Source organism: Cyrtonyx montezumae, unplaced genomic scaffold, assembly GCF_038088225.1.
Source record: "Cyrtonyx montezumae isolate F1298 unplaced genomic scaffold, pur_monq_1.0 scaffold_18, whole genome shotgun sequence".
NCBI lineage: Eukaryota > Metazoa > Chordata > Aves > Galliformes > Odontophoridae > Cyrtonyx > Cyrtonyx montezumae.
This window is the reverse complement of record NW_027071914.1, coordinates 3,614,498-3,626,490: the sequence shown is the minus strand read 5'-3', so window position 1 is coordinate 3,626,490 and position 11,993 is coordinate 3,614,498. Positions and strand designations below refer to the sequence as shown.

The 11,993-nt window shown below is 36.6% G+C and overlaps 1 protein-coding gene across 1 annotated transcript in view; it reads right to left on the bottom strand.

Annotated features, from left to right (window-relative positions):
- Positions 1 to 428: 428 nt before the first annotated feature.
- LCP2 (lymphocyte cytosolic protein 2) overlaps positions 429 to 11,993 on the bottom strand; it is a 28,942-nt gene continuing 17,377 nt past the window's right edge. The window contains exons 8-21 of the mRNA XM_065734472.1: positions 11,664 to 11,764; positions 10,392 to 10,449; positions 10,128 to 10,211; positions 9,380 to 9,405; positions 9,274 to 9,293; positions 9,070 to 9,174; positions 7,987 to 8,017; positions 7,367 to 7,379; positions 6,228 to 6,348; positions 4,341 to 4,390; positions 3,555 to 3,658; positions 2,603 to 2,680; positions 1,442 to 1,597; positions 429 to 771 (exon numbers count right to left, since the gene is read on the bottom strand). Coding sequence (XP_065590544.1) covers positions 646 to 771; positions 1,442 to 1,597; positions 2,603 to 2,680; positions 3,555 to 3,658; positions 4,341 to 4,390; positions 6,228 to 6,348; positions 7,367 to 7,379; positions 7,987 to 8,017; positions 9,070 to 9,174; positions 9,274 to 9,293; positions 9,380 to 9,405; positions 10,128 to 10,211; positions 10,392 to 10,449; positions 11,664 to 11,764 — 1,073 coding nt within the window. The 3' untranslated portion in view covers positions 429 to 645. The remainder of the gene's footprint in view (positions 772 to 1,441; positions 1,598 to 2,602; positions 2,681 to 3,554; positions 3,659 to 4,340; positions 4,391 to 6,227; positions 6,349 to 7,366; positions 7,380 to 7,986; positions 8,018 to 9,069; positions 9,175 to 9,273; positions 9,294 to 9,379; positions 9,406 to 10,127; positions 10,212 to 10,391; positions 10,450 to 11,663; positions 11,765 to 11,993) is intronic.

The following is an 11,993-nucleotide window of genomic DNA, read 5'->3' as shown; positions in this document are numbered from 1 at the left end:
GGAGGTAAAAGGCTGTATCTGTAGATATTTTTCTAGAAAACTGCATGAAGACAGCTTCATAGCTGAATCACACACACAGATCTTGACAGGCAGTTAAATATCCACGGAATTTTTTAGTGTTGCTGAAAGCTGATGTCTTTGGGGTCCAGGTTGGAGTCCTAATCTTTGCACAGAAATCTACAGTTAAATGAACTTAAATGTCTACTGCTTAATTTTGTTTTGGTTCTTTTCTGTGCCACTTTAAATAATATAATTGCTGCTTCAGTTCTGATCTGAAAAAGAGGTTGCTTTTATTTTTCTCCTATCAAAGTAGTGAGCTGTACTGGTATATCTTTCATGGGTCCTCTAATATTCTGTGGAGATCATTTTAAGATAATATGTCTTAGAGAATGGTTTTCCTCACATGAAGAATACTCATGGTACTCTATGATTACTGTACAGTAATAAATACACTGTAGAAAAACAGATTATAGAGTACTACATTTAAAGCATGACTTAAAAATAAAAACATTGTCCCTTTTTTTTCATTAAAATTTAAGTATTTTTAATGACTTCTTCATGATTTTAGTTCACTGAAAAATGAAATATCCTGAGGTTTATAGATTTTGGTAGACTTTGATCCTGTATGTGATCTTCATTAGGGTCTCATTTAATATTTCCTGCAGCATATTTTAACACGCACTGGTTTCTTGAACCCCTGTCTTTTCCATCTATTAGAAGAAGAGGTGTTCTTTGGAAGTAGTCAATGATATGTGCTACAGAAGAAAAATCCTGTGGGATGGAAAAACAAGAATGGAAAGATGGAAAACAAGCAATGGAAAACGTGTCAGAATTCTTAGTAATCAGTAAAGCCAAAGCTTTTTTCTTTAAACTCTAAGTATCTTATAAGGTACAGTAAATATCATCAGAGCAGATTTTTTTTTCCTGCCCTAATTTGCAACTCAGTAGCTGTTTGTCTACGAAGGGTATAAAGATGTGTTGTATAATTACTTTATGCAGATTCGACGTGTTTAATACATGATGTTGTTATTCTGCTTGATATGATGAAGGTTCAAAAACGTGACCATAAGTTCAGACAGTTTGGACTGTCAGACCTGTCTGAAGCCAGCATATCTAGTGCAATATTACTGGAATTGAGTAAGCTAGCAGGCTGAAAGCAAAGTGGTGAAGTTGTCAGGTATGGATTTGCTCTCAGTGGTGTATTTTTTTATCTGTTATCTTAGTTGTAAATAATCATTCTCTAACCATTTCACTCCTTGAGTGCAAACAGAAGAATCCAATTTTTCTTTCAGCAGTAATGTAATTGTAGGAATAACTCTAAGACAATAAGCAGAATTCCAGTGGAGTAAAACAGCTGCTGGATTAAGTAGCTTGACAGGGAATAAGACTGGAGGTACTATAGGATGAAGGGAAGTAGTGTAAAAAAACCAACACATAGTACCTCTTTTCCTTTTAAGCCGGTTCCTAACAAATATATCTGATCTTGCTCCTGGTAACGAATCTGGATATTGTATACTTTATCCTTGTACAACACCATCAATACATATGGATGAGTGGTAGTTTTTCTTGAGCTGTCTCTTACTAAGAAAGTTCCGTCCTGAAAGATGAAAAAATGAAAGATGATAAAAATGCCACTTCTGATTTTGAGCTGCACAACAATATTAAGTAGAGCACACACGATCTACTTTGTTTTCCTTTTTAACCTCCTTTTTTCTCTTTCTCTCTCAAAAAAGTAACTGCGTTATTAATGAGGAAAAATGTTGAGATTGTTTCTTAAATGCTGGACCTTTTAATCTGCTATTTAAACCATTTCCTGTCTGACAAATGCGGATTTGTAGGGAAGTTAGGGCTGCTGATGTATGAAGGAGGGCAAACCTATACAAGATTCCTCGGTGATCTGTTTATACACAGCTTACAATAATGATAGTGTCTGTGTCATTTTGGTAGAGACACTGATATTCTCTCTCTTTTTCTCCCCCTTTGCATTTCTTTGTTTCAGATGTAACAAATCTGTTGCATTAGGCATGGCCCATTGATTAAACACCCAGTCTGAATGGCCCTTAAACCAAGTCACTGAAATGCTGTGTATGGCAGTTTGAGCCCATTTGCTGTGAGGCACCACAGATTAAACTGATTTCCTACAGTGATGGATGGGATACAGTTTGGTTTATCTCCACGTGTACAGTTAAGTCTGTGTGTCACTTCTTTGAATCTGTACTTCATCTTGCTGGTAAACATGGCCTAGAAAAGAGTAGGATTCATCACATATAATTTTTGAGCTATAATGTGGAATTTTTGAAAATGCTTCACTGGTGACAACTATTTTTAGAGAACACACCATTCCTGCTAAGATATTCAAGATCAAATGACTTTCTCTTGAGATGCATAGTTTGCTCTCTAGGGCTATGGGAAACAACAGCTTTCATGGCTCAATATCTAACTTCTATGTGGGAAAATATATGTAATATGAAGCCCTGTTGATAATTATCTATACTGGAGCTCTTACCTAATCATGTAATTTACCTTCACTCTTCCATATGACTGCAAGGATATATAGATGGGCTACTGAGATGCTGAGAATCTCCAACTATTTAAAGAGTACCTTGTTTATTTTTCGAAGAGCTGCTTCTGCTTCTGGGCGACTAATATAAGCAACGTACCATTCCTCACTTAGTGAATCCTGTATTTTTGTGGGAGAGTACAGAGGAGAAAGTCATCTGTCAGTGAACTGGCTTCTGATGTTGACAACATGCTAGTAAGTAGAGACAAGTTTGAAAATGAGGATTATATAGATTTATGTGCTAAATCTCTGAATCCCTGTACGTTTCAGGGATCATGCTAGCACAAAGCGTATGGTTAAGTGGTAACAAAAGATTTTAAACTAATTTGATAACTTTGGAAAATATGGAAGTACTACAGACTTAGCTGTGTTTTCCTTCTGTGGGAGGAAAAGTAATATTCTGTGATATTTTCAGTAAAAACCAGATCCCAACCCTCCTGCCCAGCTCAGGGACACCTTCCACTAGAAATGACATTTTCGTCTGCCTGGGACATTAACACTCTTTGCCTTTATTTCTCTCTCTCTCTCTCTCTTTATTTTTAATGATCATCTGAGATAATTGCACAGACTTCCTGTGAGCATAGCACTGCAACTATACAAGTTGTCTTGGTTTTCCCTCAGTGTGACATATTTAAAGACATCTTAAACAAAATGCAGCTAGAGTATGAATTCTCTACTCACCATGGTTTTGTGGAAAGTAATTAATTTGTAGTACTACTTCAAAGCAATGCTACAAAACAAGTAATCCAACAAGCAAGTATTTCTCTTACTTTGTTCTACAGCGGTTTTTTTTGCTTTTCTTTTTTTCCTGGTGGCACTGAAGGCACTGAATCTTGTAACAGAAAATGAAACTGAAAGTACCTACTAACATCCTGAAAACGTCTGCTAACTAGAAAAAAAGCTTTGAAAACAACCGTCTTTCACAACTGTCTCTCAAAATCAGCGTCTTTGCTGTGTTTAGTCGTTACACTTAACACTTGTGATGTTTCTGTACCTCATCTTCCTCGGTGTTTGTCTGGTGAGCAGTCTGTCTGCTAGGAATGGGTAATGGAGGTCTTACATCAGCTGTGCCTCTTGAAGGAGATCTACTATTGTTGCCTTTAGGATTGCAGTATAAGAATAGAAAAAAAAATTAAAACCAGGAAATAATTTAATCTGGGGAATGCATACAGGTATATGTTATTGAATCTTCATTTTGTAAGGCATAATGAATTTGTATCACTCTGATGCTGATATATTTTGAGCTGATTTGAAATCAGATTTAGGCTAATGTATAAAAGCCACATACATTGCATAAATTCAGTCTTGATGCATGGGTACTTTTTATCAGTTGGAAAGTGTTTCCATTTTTTCTAGAGGTGGAACTAATATTGTCTCTCTAGATTCCTTGCCTTCTTAGCAAGTGGAAACTTTACACTGTAAGGCATTAGCAGTATATTAACATATGCTAAAATTAATTTGCAAAGCAATTGATTTCTGAGCTTCGTTTTTTACATACTCTTACAAGATAAGTATGCAGCATATTTCACATGGAGAGTGTTTTCTCCTTTTGTCAAGTCTATTCATGTGCCACATTGATTTGCAGGTAGTATTAATCAGCTCTCAATACTGTTAGTGATATTGGAAAAATTACTTATGTGAAATTTTGGCAATGGTTTAACTAGACTGTAAGCTCAAACTTTGTGGGAGAAAATCTTAAGATTCAGAATAATGCACTGAAAGTGCCCTGCAACCTTCAGCCATTGTTTGTGCATAATATCCAGGAGTTTGGGATACAAACCTAGAGGAAAGCGAGGTGGTAGTGAGCCACTTGCAGACAGGCTTCTAGCACTGTTTTAAAACAAAACAAAGCAAACTACTCAGTACAATATGTCACTGCTATACAACACTGCTATGCTTTAAAATACTGATCTGGACCAGTTTTGAAGAATATTCAGCTTCTCATTAGTGTTGCAGCTGTGGATATGAAGCTACTGGAGAGCATAGTGAAGGGCCAGTGACATGGTAAGGAAGTACAGCATCTCACTTATGAAAAACGTGGAGAGAGCTGGGACTGCTAAGAGAGGATCTTCTCAGGGTGTATAGATAGTTGAGGGAAGGCGCAGAGAGGACAGGCAGGCCATTTGCAGCAGTGTCCAGTGCCAGGACAAGAGGCAGTGGGCACCAATTGAAACACAGAAAGTTCTGTCTGAAGAAAAGTTTTTTTGTTGTTGGGTTTTTTTGTTTGTTTTGGTTTTGTTTTTTGTTTTGTTTTCTGTGAATAGTGGGTGGACAGTAGAATAAGTTGTCCAAAGAGCTTGTGAAGTATTCCTTCTTAGAGATATTCAAAAGCTGTCCAGGCATGACCCTGAGCAGCTAGCCCTGTTTCCCTGCTTGCACCTCTCTGTGATTCTGTAAGATGGAAACTGCCAGAGACACTGCGCTCACAGCCACAGCACCATAGCATTCCTTGTACCTATGCTTGATTTACTTCTGGTTTTACTTCTGCTGCAGTTTTCTGCTTTGTGTTAGAAAATCTACAAATTCTTTTTATTTCTTTTTTCATGACTCAGGCATTCCCACAATGAAGAGTCCCAATCTTGAATCTTTATTTTTAATGTCTTCACGTAATTGGGAACAAATTGCCTGCACTCTTTCTTTACAAATCATATTTCTGTTCTGCTTAAGGGAACTGTACAAAAAGCTCTTGGATTAATATGCTAATTATACCAGCTGAACAGGGGCACACTATCATCCCTTGTGATTCATGGGATAGATTCAGCAAAATGTGAGCTTTTTCTATCGAAAAATTCATATCGTTGTTTGAGTATAAGAAGAGGAATGTATCACAGAAAGAGTCCATATTTGCATATGACCTTGCTATTGCTAATCTATAACTAGAATATTATTTCTACTTGAGTGTCAGCAGTTCCAAGGGATGTTGGCGAATGGGAGGATTCCTCAAGGAACTATTATAAAAATACAAAGATTAGTGTATGTGCATCACACTTAGACTCAAGGAGCCCACTAGTATTCATCAAAGGCTTGTTGCACTCTACATCAGAATTCAAATGTTGATTAAGAGCATGTTTCACTATTAAATGACATCACTGCAATCTAAGATTTGGAAGTTGAAGCTAGAGTAGGTTCTGTTTTAAGGTTCACAATTTCAAATGGTAATTAGCTATTAAACTAACATTTAATAAAAGGGTATAAATTTATTTCAGATATTCAACTTTACACAACTAAGGTTGTGGGTTTCTTAGTTTTTTTCAGTTGTCTAGCACTTAAGCTCCTAGAGTATGCAGAGTGCACTTAAAGAAAGACCTGATTGACCTGCAGGCTGCATGGTTCTGTAGGAAAAGGTGGTTCCTTCTCAAAAGGGCTTGTCGTGTTAATGGGTAATGCAGGTAGCATTTTACTATGTAGGTCCTGAACTATTCCTTAACACAGCATTGAGAACATGCATCTTATTCCTTGTTTTCTGATTGTTTTGTACTGTTTCACTGAACATAGAGCCTCAATTCTCTCAAGGGTTCTCCTTGATAGTAGGAACAGGAATTAGCATGCAGTAGAGGAAAGAGTATAGCTTGAAAAACAAATTTTGAAGTAGTTAACTTGTACTCCCCATTACACCCGGCAGCAATATATTTTCAAAAGGAGTGAGACGACAATGGGTGAAACAAACCTTTCTGCACCAGGCATACTGTTGGATCCTGGCTTAGGTGGAGGCTTGATAGATTTGGATGGGAACGTATTGGAGCTGTATGGGGGCAAAGATATCTGTGGCACCACTCTTTGGGGTGTGTCTATAGAGAAGAGGAGAAGAAAACTTAAAACTTTTCTGAGTTAGACCAAAGAAATCCCATCACATTTCTGCTGTTTAATTAGATAATAGGGGAATTTTTTTCTTAAAAAGTCCTTGATATGTTAGTCACAGACTGTAACTTCATATGGTCAACTGAAAGCTCAGTATTAAGGAAATTAAAAGTAAAATTTAATTAAAAAGTAGAATGGAGTAGACTGGAATGTTTACATTTTTAAAGTTATGTTTTGGATAAGCTGCAATTCAGACACTTTAACAGCAATACAGCTGAGCTGAGTTCTCTCTGTTACACTACTTCTGAACACTGAAGTTATGTTTTAAACTTCATTTGTGAGATCTCTCCCATGTAATCATAAGGAACATAATACTAATTTTTTATTTTTTATTTTTATTTTTTCCAGTGTCCTCAGGCCTCAACTACTGGTAAAAGGGAAGCTGTTTACTGTTCTCTGCACAGTTAAATAGCCCAGTTCTTTGTGGAGTCTTAGAGGCAATGGTAAGTTATAAGGATTTGGCCAAATGTTCTGCTTCTGTTATGAAGCTGCTTTACAAACTTAATTTTAGGAACAAAACTTACAAAGAAATTTCTAACTAGTACAAATTACATGAAACAAGTCTGCTTCTGTTCCTTGGAGTGGGTACCATTACACAGAACACAGTACCACCAGGGGCTGACTGAACATTTTGCTAAATGCTGAAAACATGCCTAGCTGTTTCATGCTGCGTGAAGATTACAAGTCTCCGCAATATAATGTGCTTCAAAGTAAGAAATCCTGCTGTCTTGTAACTGCCTGACCAGAGGAAGCTATTTCCTATTGATTTTCTGTGTTCTGTGGCTTTGCTATATAAATCTGCATGAGGTACGTTGTAAGCATTTTACAGCCTGTCAAGATCCCAATTGACTTTTTGAAATGTCCCTAAAGAAAGAACACTAGAAACTTCTTTTTGCAGCACTAAGACAAAGGAAAACTTGAAGTTTTTTAAGTTGGAGAAGTACTTACTGTCCTCTTCTTCCTGGAAAACCAAGAGATAACAAATGTTAGCAACTTATAGCACACTATGCTTTACAAAACAAAGACCTGGAAGTTGATAAATTTGGAGTGCATTATCTAGACATTCACTTTCATCTGAAATGTTGGAATTTCTGTCTTCATACGTCACCAAATAACTTTTGAAATTCTTTTGTTAAGATGCAGCTATTATTTACAAATAAACAGTGAAGTAGTGGTGACCCAATGGATTGTAAGCTTTCCTCATTCCTTAGGTGAGTATAAGTTCTCAGAGTTATTTGAATATTAAATTCTTAGGTCACCCTAAGCTAAATAAAAATAACAATTAAAAAAATCCCAAAACAAAAACTCAGACCTAAAATAAGCAAAATCACCTCTCAAGGGTCATAAAAAATGATGGCATTGTTCTTCATATTATCTGAGATAAACTATTTGGGGTATCAGCTGAGCTTGAGATAGTTGTTGTTAAAAGAAACAATGTACTATGAAAAATCCATCAGCATTCACTACAACACATAAGTTTACTTTTTCCAGAATTATTAGTTTTTACAGGTACTTCATTTTATTGTAGTACCTATACCTTTACATGCTTGCTTTGAGGCTATACTTACTTCAGGTCTTTTCTGTTGTACCCAGCCCTGCCTGAAATGAAACACAGAAAACAAAACATGAATCAAAGATAGAATATTACCCATTCACTTGATGGCATTAGCCTATGTTTTCAATTAAGGCATTAACTTTTAGTAAATTCTATAGTCCCGTATGACTGCAGAAGCAATTTTTTCTTCTAGAAATACCAACATTGTAATTTTCAGCCATAATCTATGTCCTTAGCCATTCTTGACTATATAAGCAAGCAAAATTCTGAAAAATTTATAACAAGATAAGAGTTTCTACACTTCCACATTGGACTTCAAGTCTCAAATTCATTTATGGTACCCCAGAACACTGGGTGTTGAGGCAATGGCACAGTCTGCCCAGGGAAGCTGTGGATGCCCCATTTGAGGCATTCAAGGCCAGGCTACATGGTATCCTGGGCAGCCTGGTCTAGTGGGTAGCAATCAGCCAATGGCAGAGGAATTGGAAATAAATATTTTTATGTCCCTTCCAACGCAAGCCATTCAGTGATTCTATGACAGCTGGAACACATGACTTCAAGTCCTTGTTTCTTTGACAGTATTTCTTATCTGATTAACAGATCTCAAATACTTCCTCATTTTTAAATCAATCACACTATTCAGCCAATAAGTTATCTAGAAAATGCTAGAAAATTATGATTTTTTGCTATAGAATGCTATTTGCTATGGGTTATCCAGGCTAATAATAGGAGAGTAAGCCTTTCTCATTGTAATATTCTATGCAAAATATCTTTGGGATTCATGAAACATGGTTTCTTAGAGCACGACCTTGATCTGGTTATTAAAATATGGATCATATGTTTCTTTATATCAGTAGGAAGTGAGCCTTGACATATGTAATGGCTTTTTGATATGGGATTTGAGAGAGAGCTCTTATCACATTCACGCTTTTCTGCAGCAGACACATTCCATCCATATTGTTATAACAAAACTTTGACGTGTGCAGACAGTTATGGTATGCAGTAGCAGTAAGTTATACTATCCCACATTGCTTATCCATATTTTTGTTGAATTTTATTTGTATTTCCATTAGATTTTAATTAAGTGAACTCTTACTTTACAGGGATTTGCTTCCTTAGAGGAGTTGGGTTTCCCCTTTCATATCTATCACTTGGTGGTACAGGAGGTTTTGGCATCATTGATAGCTGTTCTCCCAGGGCTCTAGAGCAGGAGCAAGATGATGAAAAAAATTTGCTTAATGTGAAAAAATTGACTGATGCTGGCATCAAGAGTTTTATTTTAAGAGGCAAAACTTCTTACCTTAGCTGTGGAGTCAGAAGCTGTGAAACAACAAGGAATAGTGAAGAGTTATGAGCTAAGGATATCAAAACAGGATAAAAACTTGTGCAAGCACCAAAGACCTCACCTTCTCAGGATGGTGAAGCTTCCTCCCTGAAAATAGTAAAAGCTTATGTTTAGAAAAATGTAACGGCAGATAATTAAACTTTCTGTGCAAAGAACAGTTTTGAATATTATTGAGAGTAAATTTTTTGCAAATTGAAGCACTAGGACTCCTGAGATGTAAGCCTGAAAAAGGCTGTGGTTTTATAAGCAGTGGAAGAATTGCAATATCTCTTATTATAGGAAACAATTGTAATCTTAAAAATGGCACATTTTACAAAAATATTTTCTGTAATTCAACTTTGAATTACTGAATACTTCTACACTGACATGTACCAAATAGATAATAAGTAAAAATCATAAAGTAGTCAGGTTAGATCCTTTGTAAAGTACAGTATCAAGGTCTGGAACAAATGTCCTTCTTCCTTTCTGTTCTCAGCATTCATTTCAGTCTTGGTAACAAATTACAAACAATACTCTATAGAGGGTTTTTTGTTGTTTTTTTTTTAGCTTCATATGCAAAGTTGTTCTCTCCTTTAAGCTGTTATTTCTTCCTATGATCGTTCACTTAATTTATTTTATTCCATTTTTGTGCAGGAAACTCACATCTTTCTGATCAACCATTCCTGATCTACTACGTAAGTGTTCCAAAACAGATCACCTTGTACATGACTGGATTGAAGTATGTTTTGTTGAGCCTTGATTTTTTGCATGAATGCTATTTGATCTGATAATTTTGAATATTAATATTCAAGCAATGAGCAAATACTGACCTGGTACTGGGCTTTCTCTTTCAAATGGTGGAGCAAGGCGATCCAGTGGGGGTTTTGTGCTTCTGTCTATAGAAGGAGCTGGGGCTAAACACAATAACTCTGTAAGACAATGCGCTGGTACAGGTCAACATAACTTTATTTTGCATAGTCATGAAAACAAAGGAATCTTCTGACTAAATAGTATTCGAAAATGAAGTTGAGGAGTTAAGGCAAAAGTGAAGTGCTGTGTAGCCCATTGATGAAGAAAACAACAGCTGTACTTACGTTTTGGAGGCTTGTGATTTCTGTCATTATTGCTTGGTGGAGGAGGGAAAGCTGGCAGCTACAACAAACATTTTACATATAGTTAAAATCTGCTCTCACCTTTCTGTGTTAATTTTAATGTATTGAACACTGTGTCTGACAGTCTTGGTGTCTGATAAAGCACAGAGAACTGGTCTGCTAACTACGGGATGAATAGGAGTCATTAACACTCCTGGAGGAATGACCTAAATACGTGGTTCTTTGTCTCATAAAGAATTCCATCTGTCTCATAGGGAATATATGAGTGGATGTTCTGTTTCGGGAGAACTTGAGTATGTCAAGGGAATGAACCAGGAGTCTGAAGAATGCTGCTGTAGCTTTGTCTCTTCATGGCAGCAGCTGTTAGTTTTGAAATCTGGTGTTGAAATTAGTGGAGCAAATTTAATGTTGAGAAAGATGTACCAACACTGTCCTAATGCTAGTTGCTGAGTGAGGCAGTGGGAAAAAGACCATTTTTCCTTACTGTGAGAGGTGAGTCAAACAATAAGTAGCCAGAAGCAGCAAAAAGGGTGAGATTGTTTTGACATCTAAATCTAAATCTAGATTTCTTCACACAAATGCTTTTTTTGATCTTTTTTACTCCAATAAATAGCGCAGCAATCTAGGACACCAGTTATGACATTTCAAAGAGCATGCTGTGTTTTCTATGTGTGAGCTATGGAACTGGGTCAGACCAAAGGTTCCTCTACCACATCCTAAAATTACTTCTACATGGGTGAGTCTTAAGTACAGCTGTGTTGGCATACACTGAACTGATAGTGCAAGCAGTAAGCATCACATAGCTTTCAATTTCTAAGATTTCAAAGGAAAAAAAATGGGGAAAAAAGAACTGCATGTCATCAGAGTTCTCAGTCTGTTGCACTCTCTTATACTTTTTTGTAGTGTTTGTTCATTTGAAAAAAATATATTTTATATACGAATATTATTAAAGAAACAAAGTGGGATCTCTTAAGGATCTTTAATTTGAATTCACAAGTTGATAGGAATTTTCAGTGTTAAGAAACAGATAAGTAATGCCAAAGGATTTAATATTCGACCCACCAAATATTACTGTTCTGTGAAAAACCCCACCCTGTAATAGTTCAACTATTTTGACAGCTAAAAAACTTCCTTCTTTCTCTACATGTACTATTTGAATAGCAATAACGTTACACTTGGATTTCTGCTTAGGTACTGGCAAAGTAAATAGATGAAAAATTTCATTTGCTCTGAAATATCAAGAGAGAAACATACAGAAGCACCTCTTCCCCCAAATGAGGCTGGTGCTGGGGCCGGGCTGGGCCGCTGGGGTGGTACTGGAGGCTGATGCGATGATCTGGCAGTTGGAGGCCGGTCTAAAGAAAAGAAAATCCCAAGCTAAACAACTGTAAAAACTGTTGTTCTTTTTTTCTAATCAGATCTTTATGAAATAAACGAGCCCTTGCAATATGCTGCATAGCTGATCTGATGTATCACACAGACATCATGTTAGGGCTTAATGGGAAGTTGCTTTGTGATCAATGCTCTTTTGGGAGCTAGAGGCTCATCTGTCCCCTTGGTGGAAGTGATTGCACCTGCTTCTCT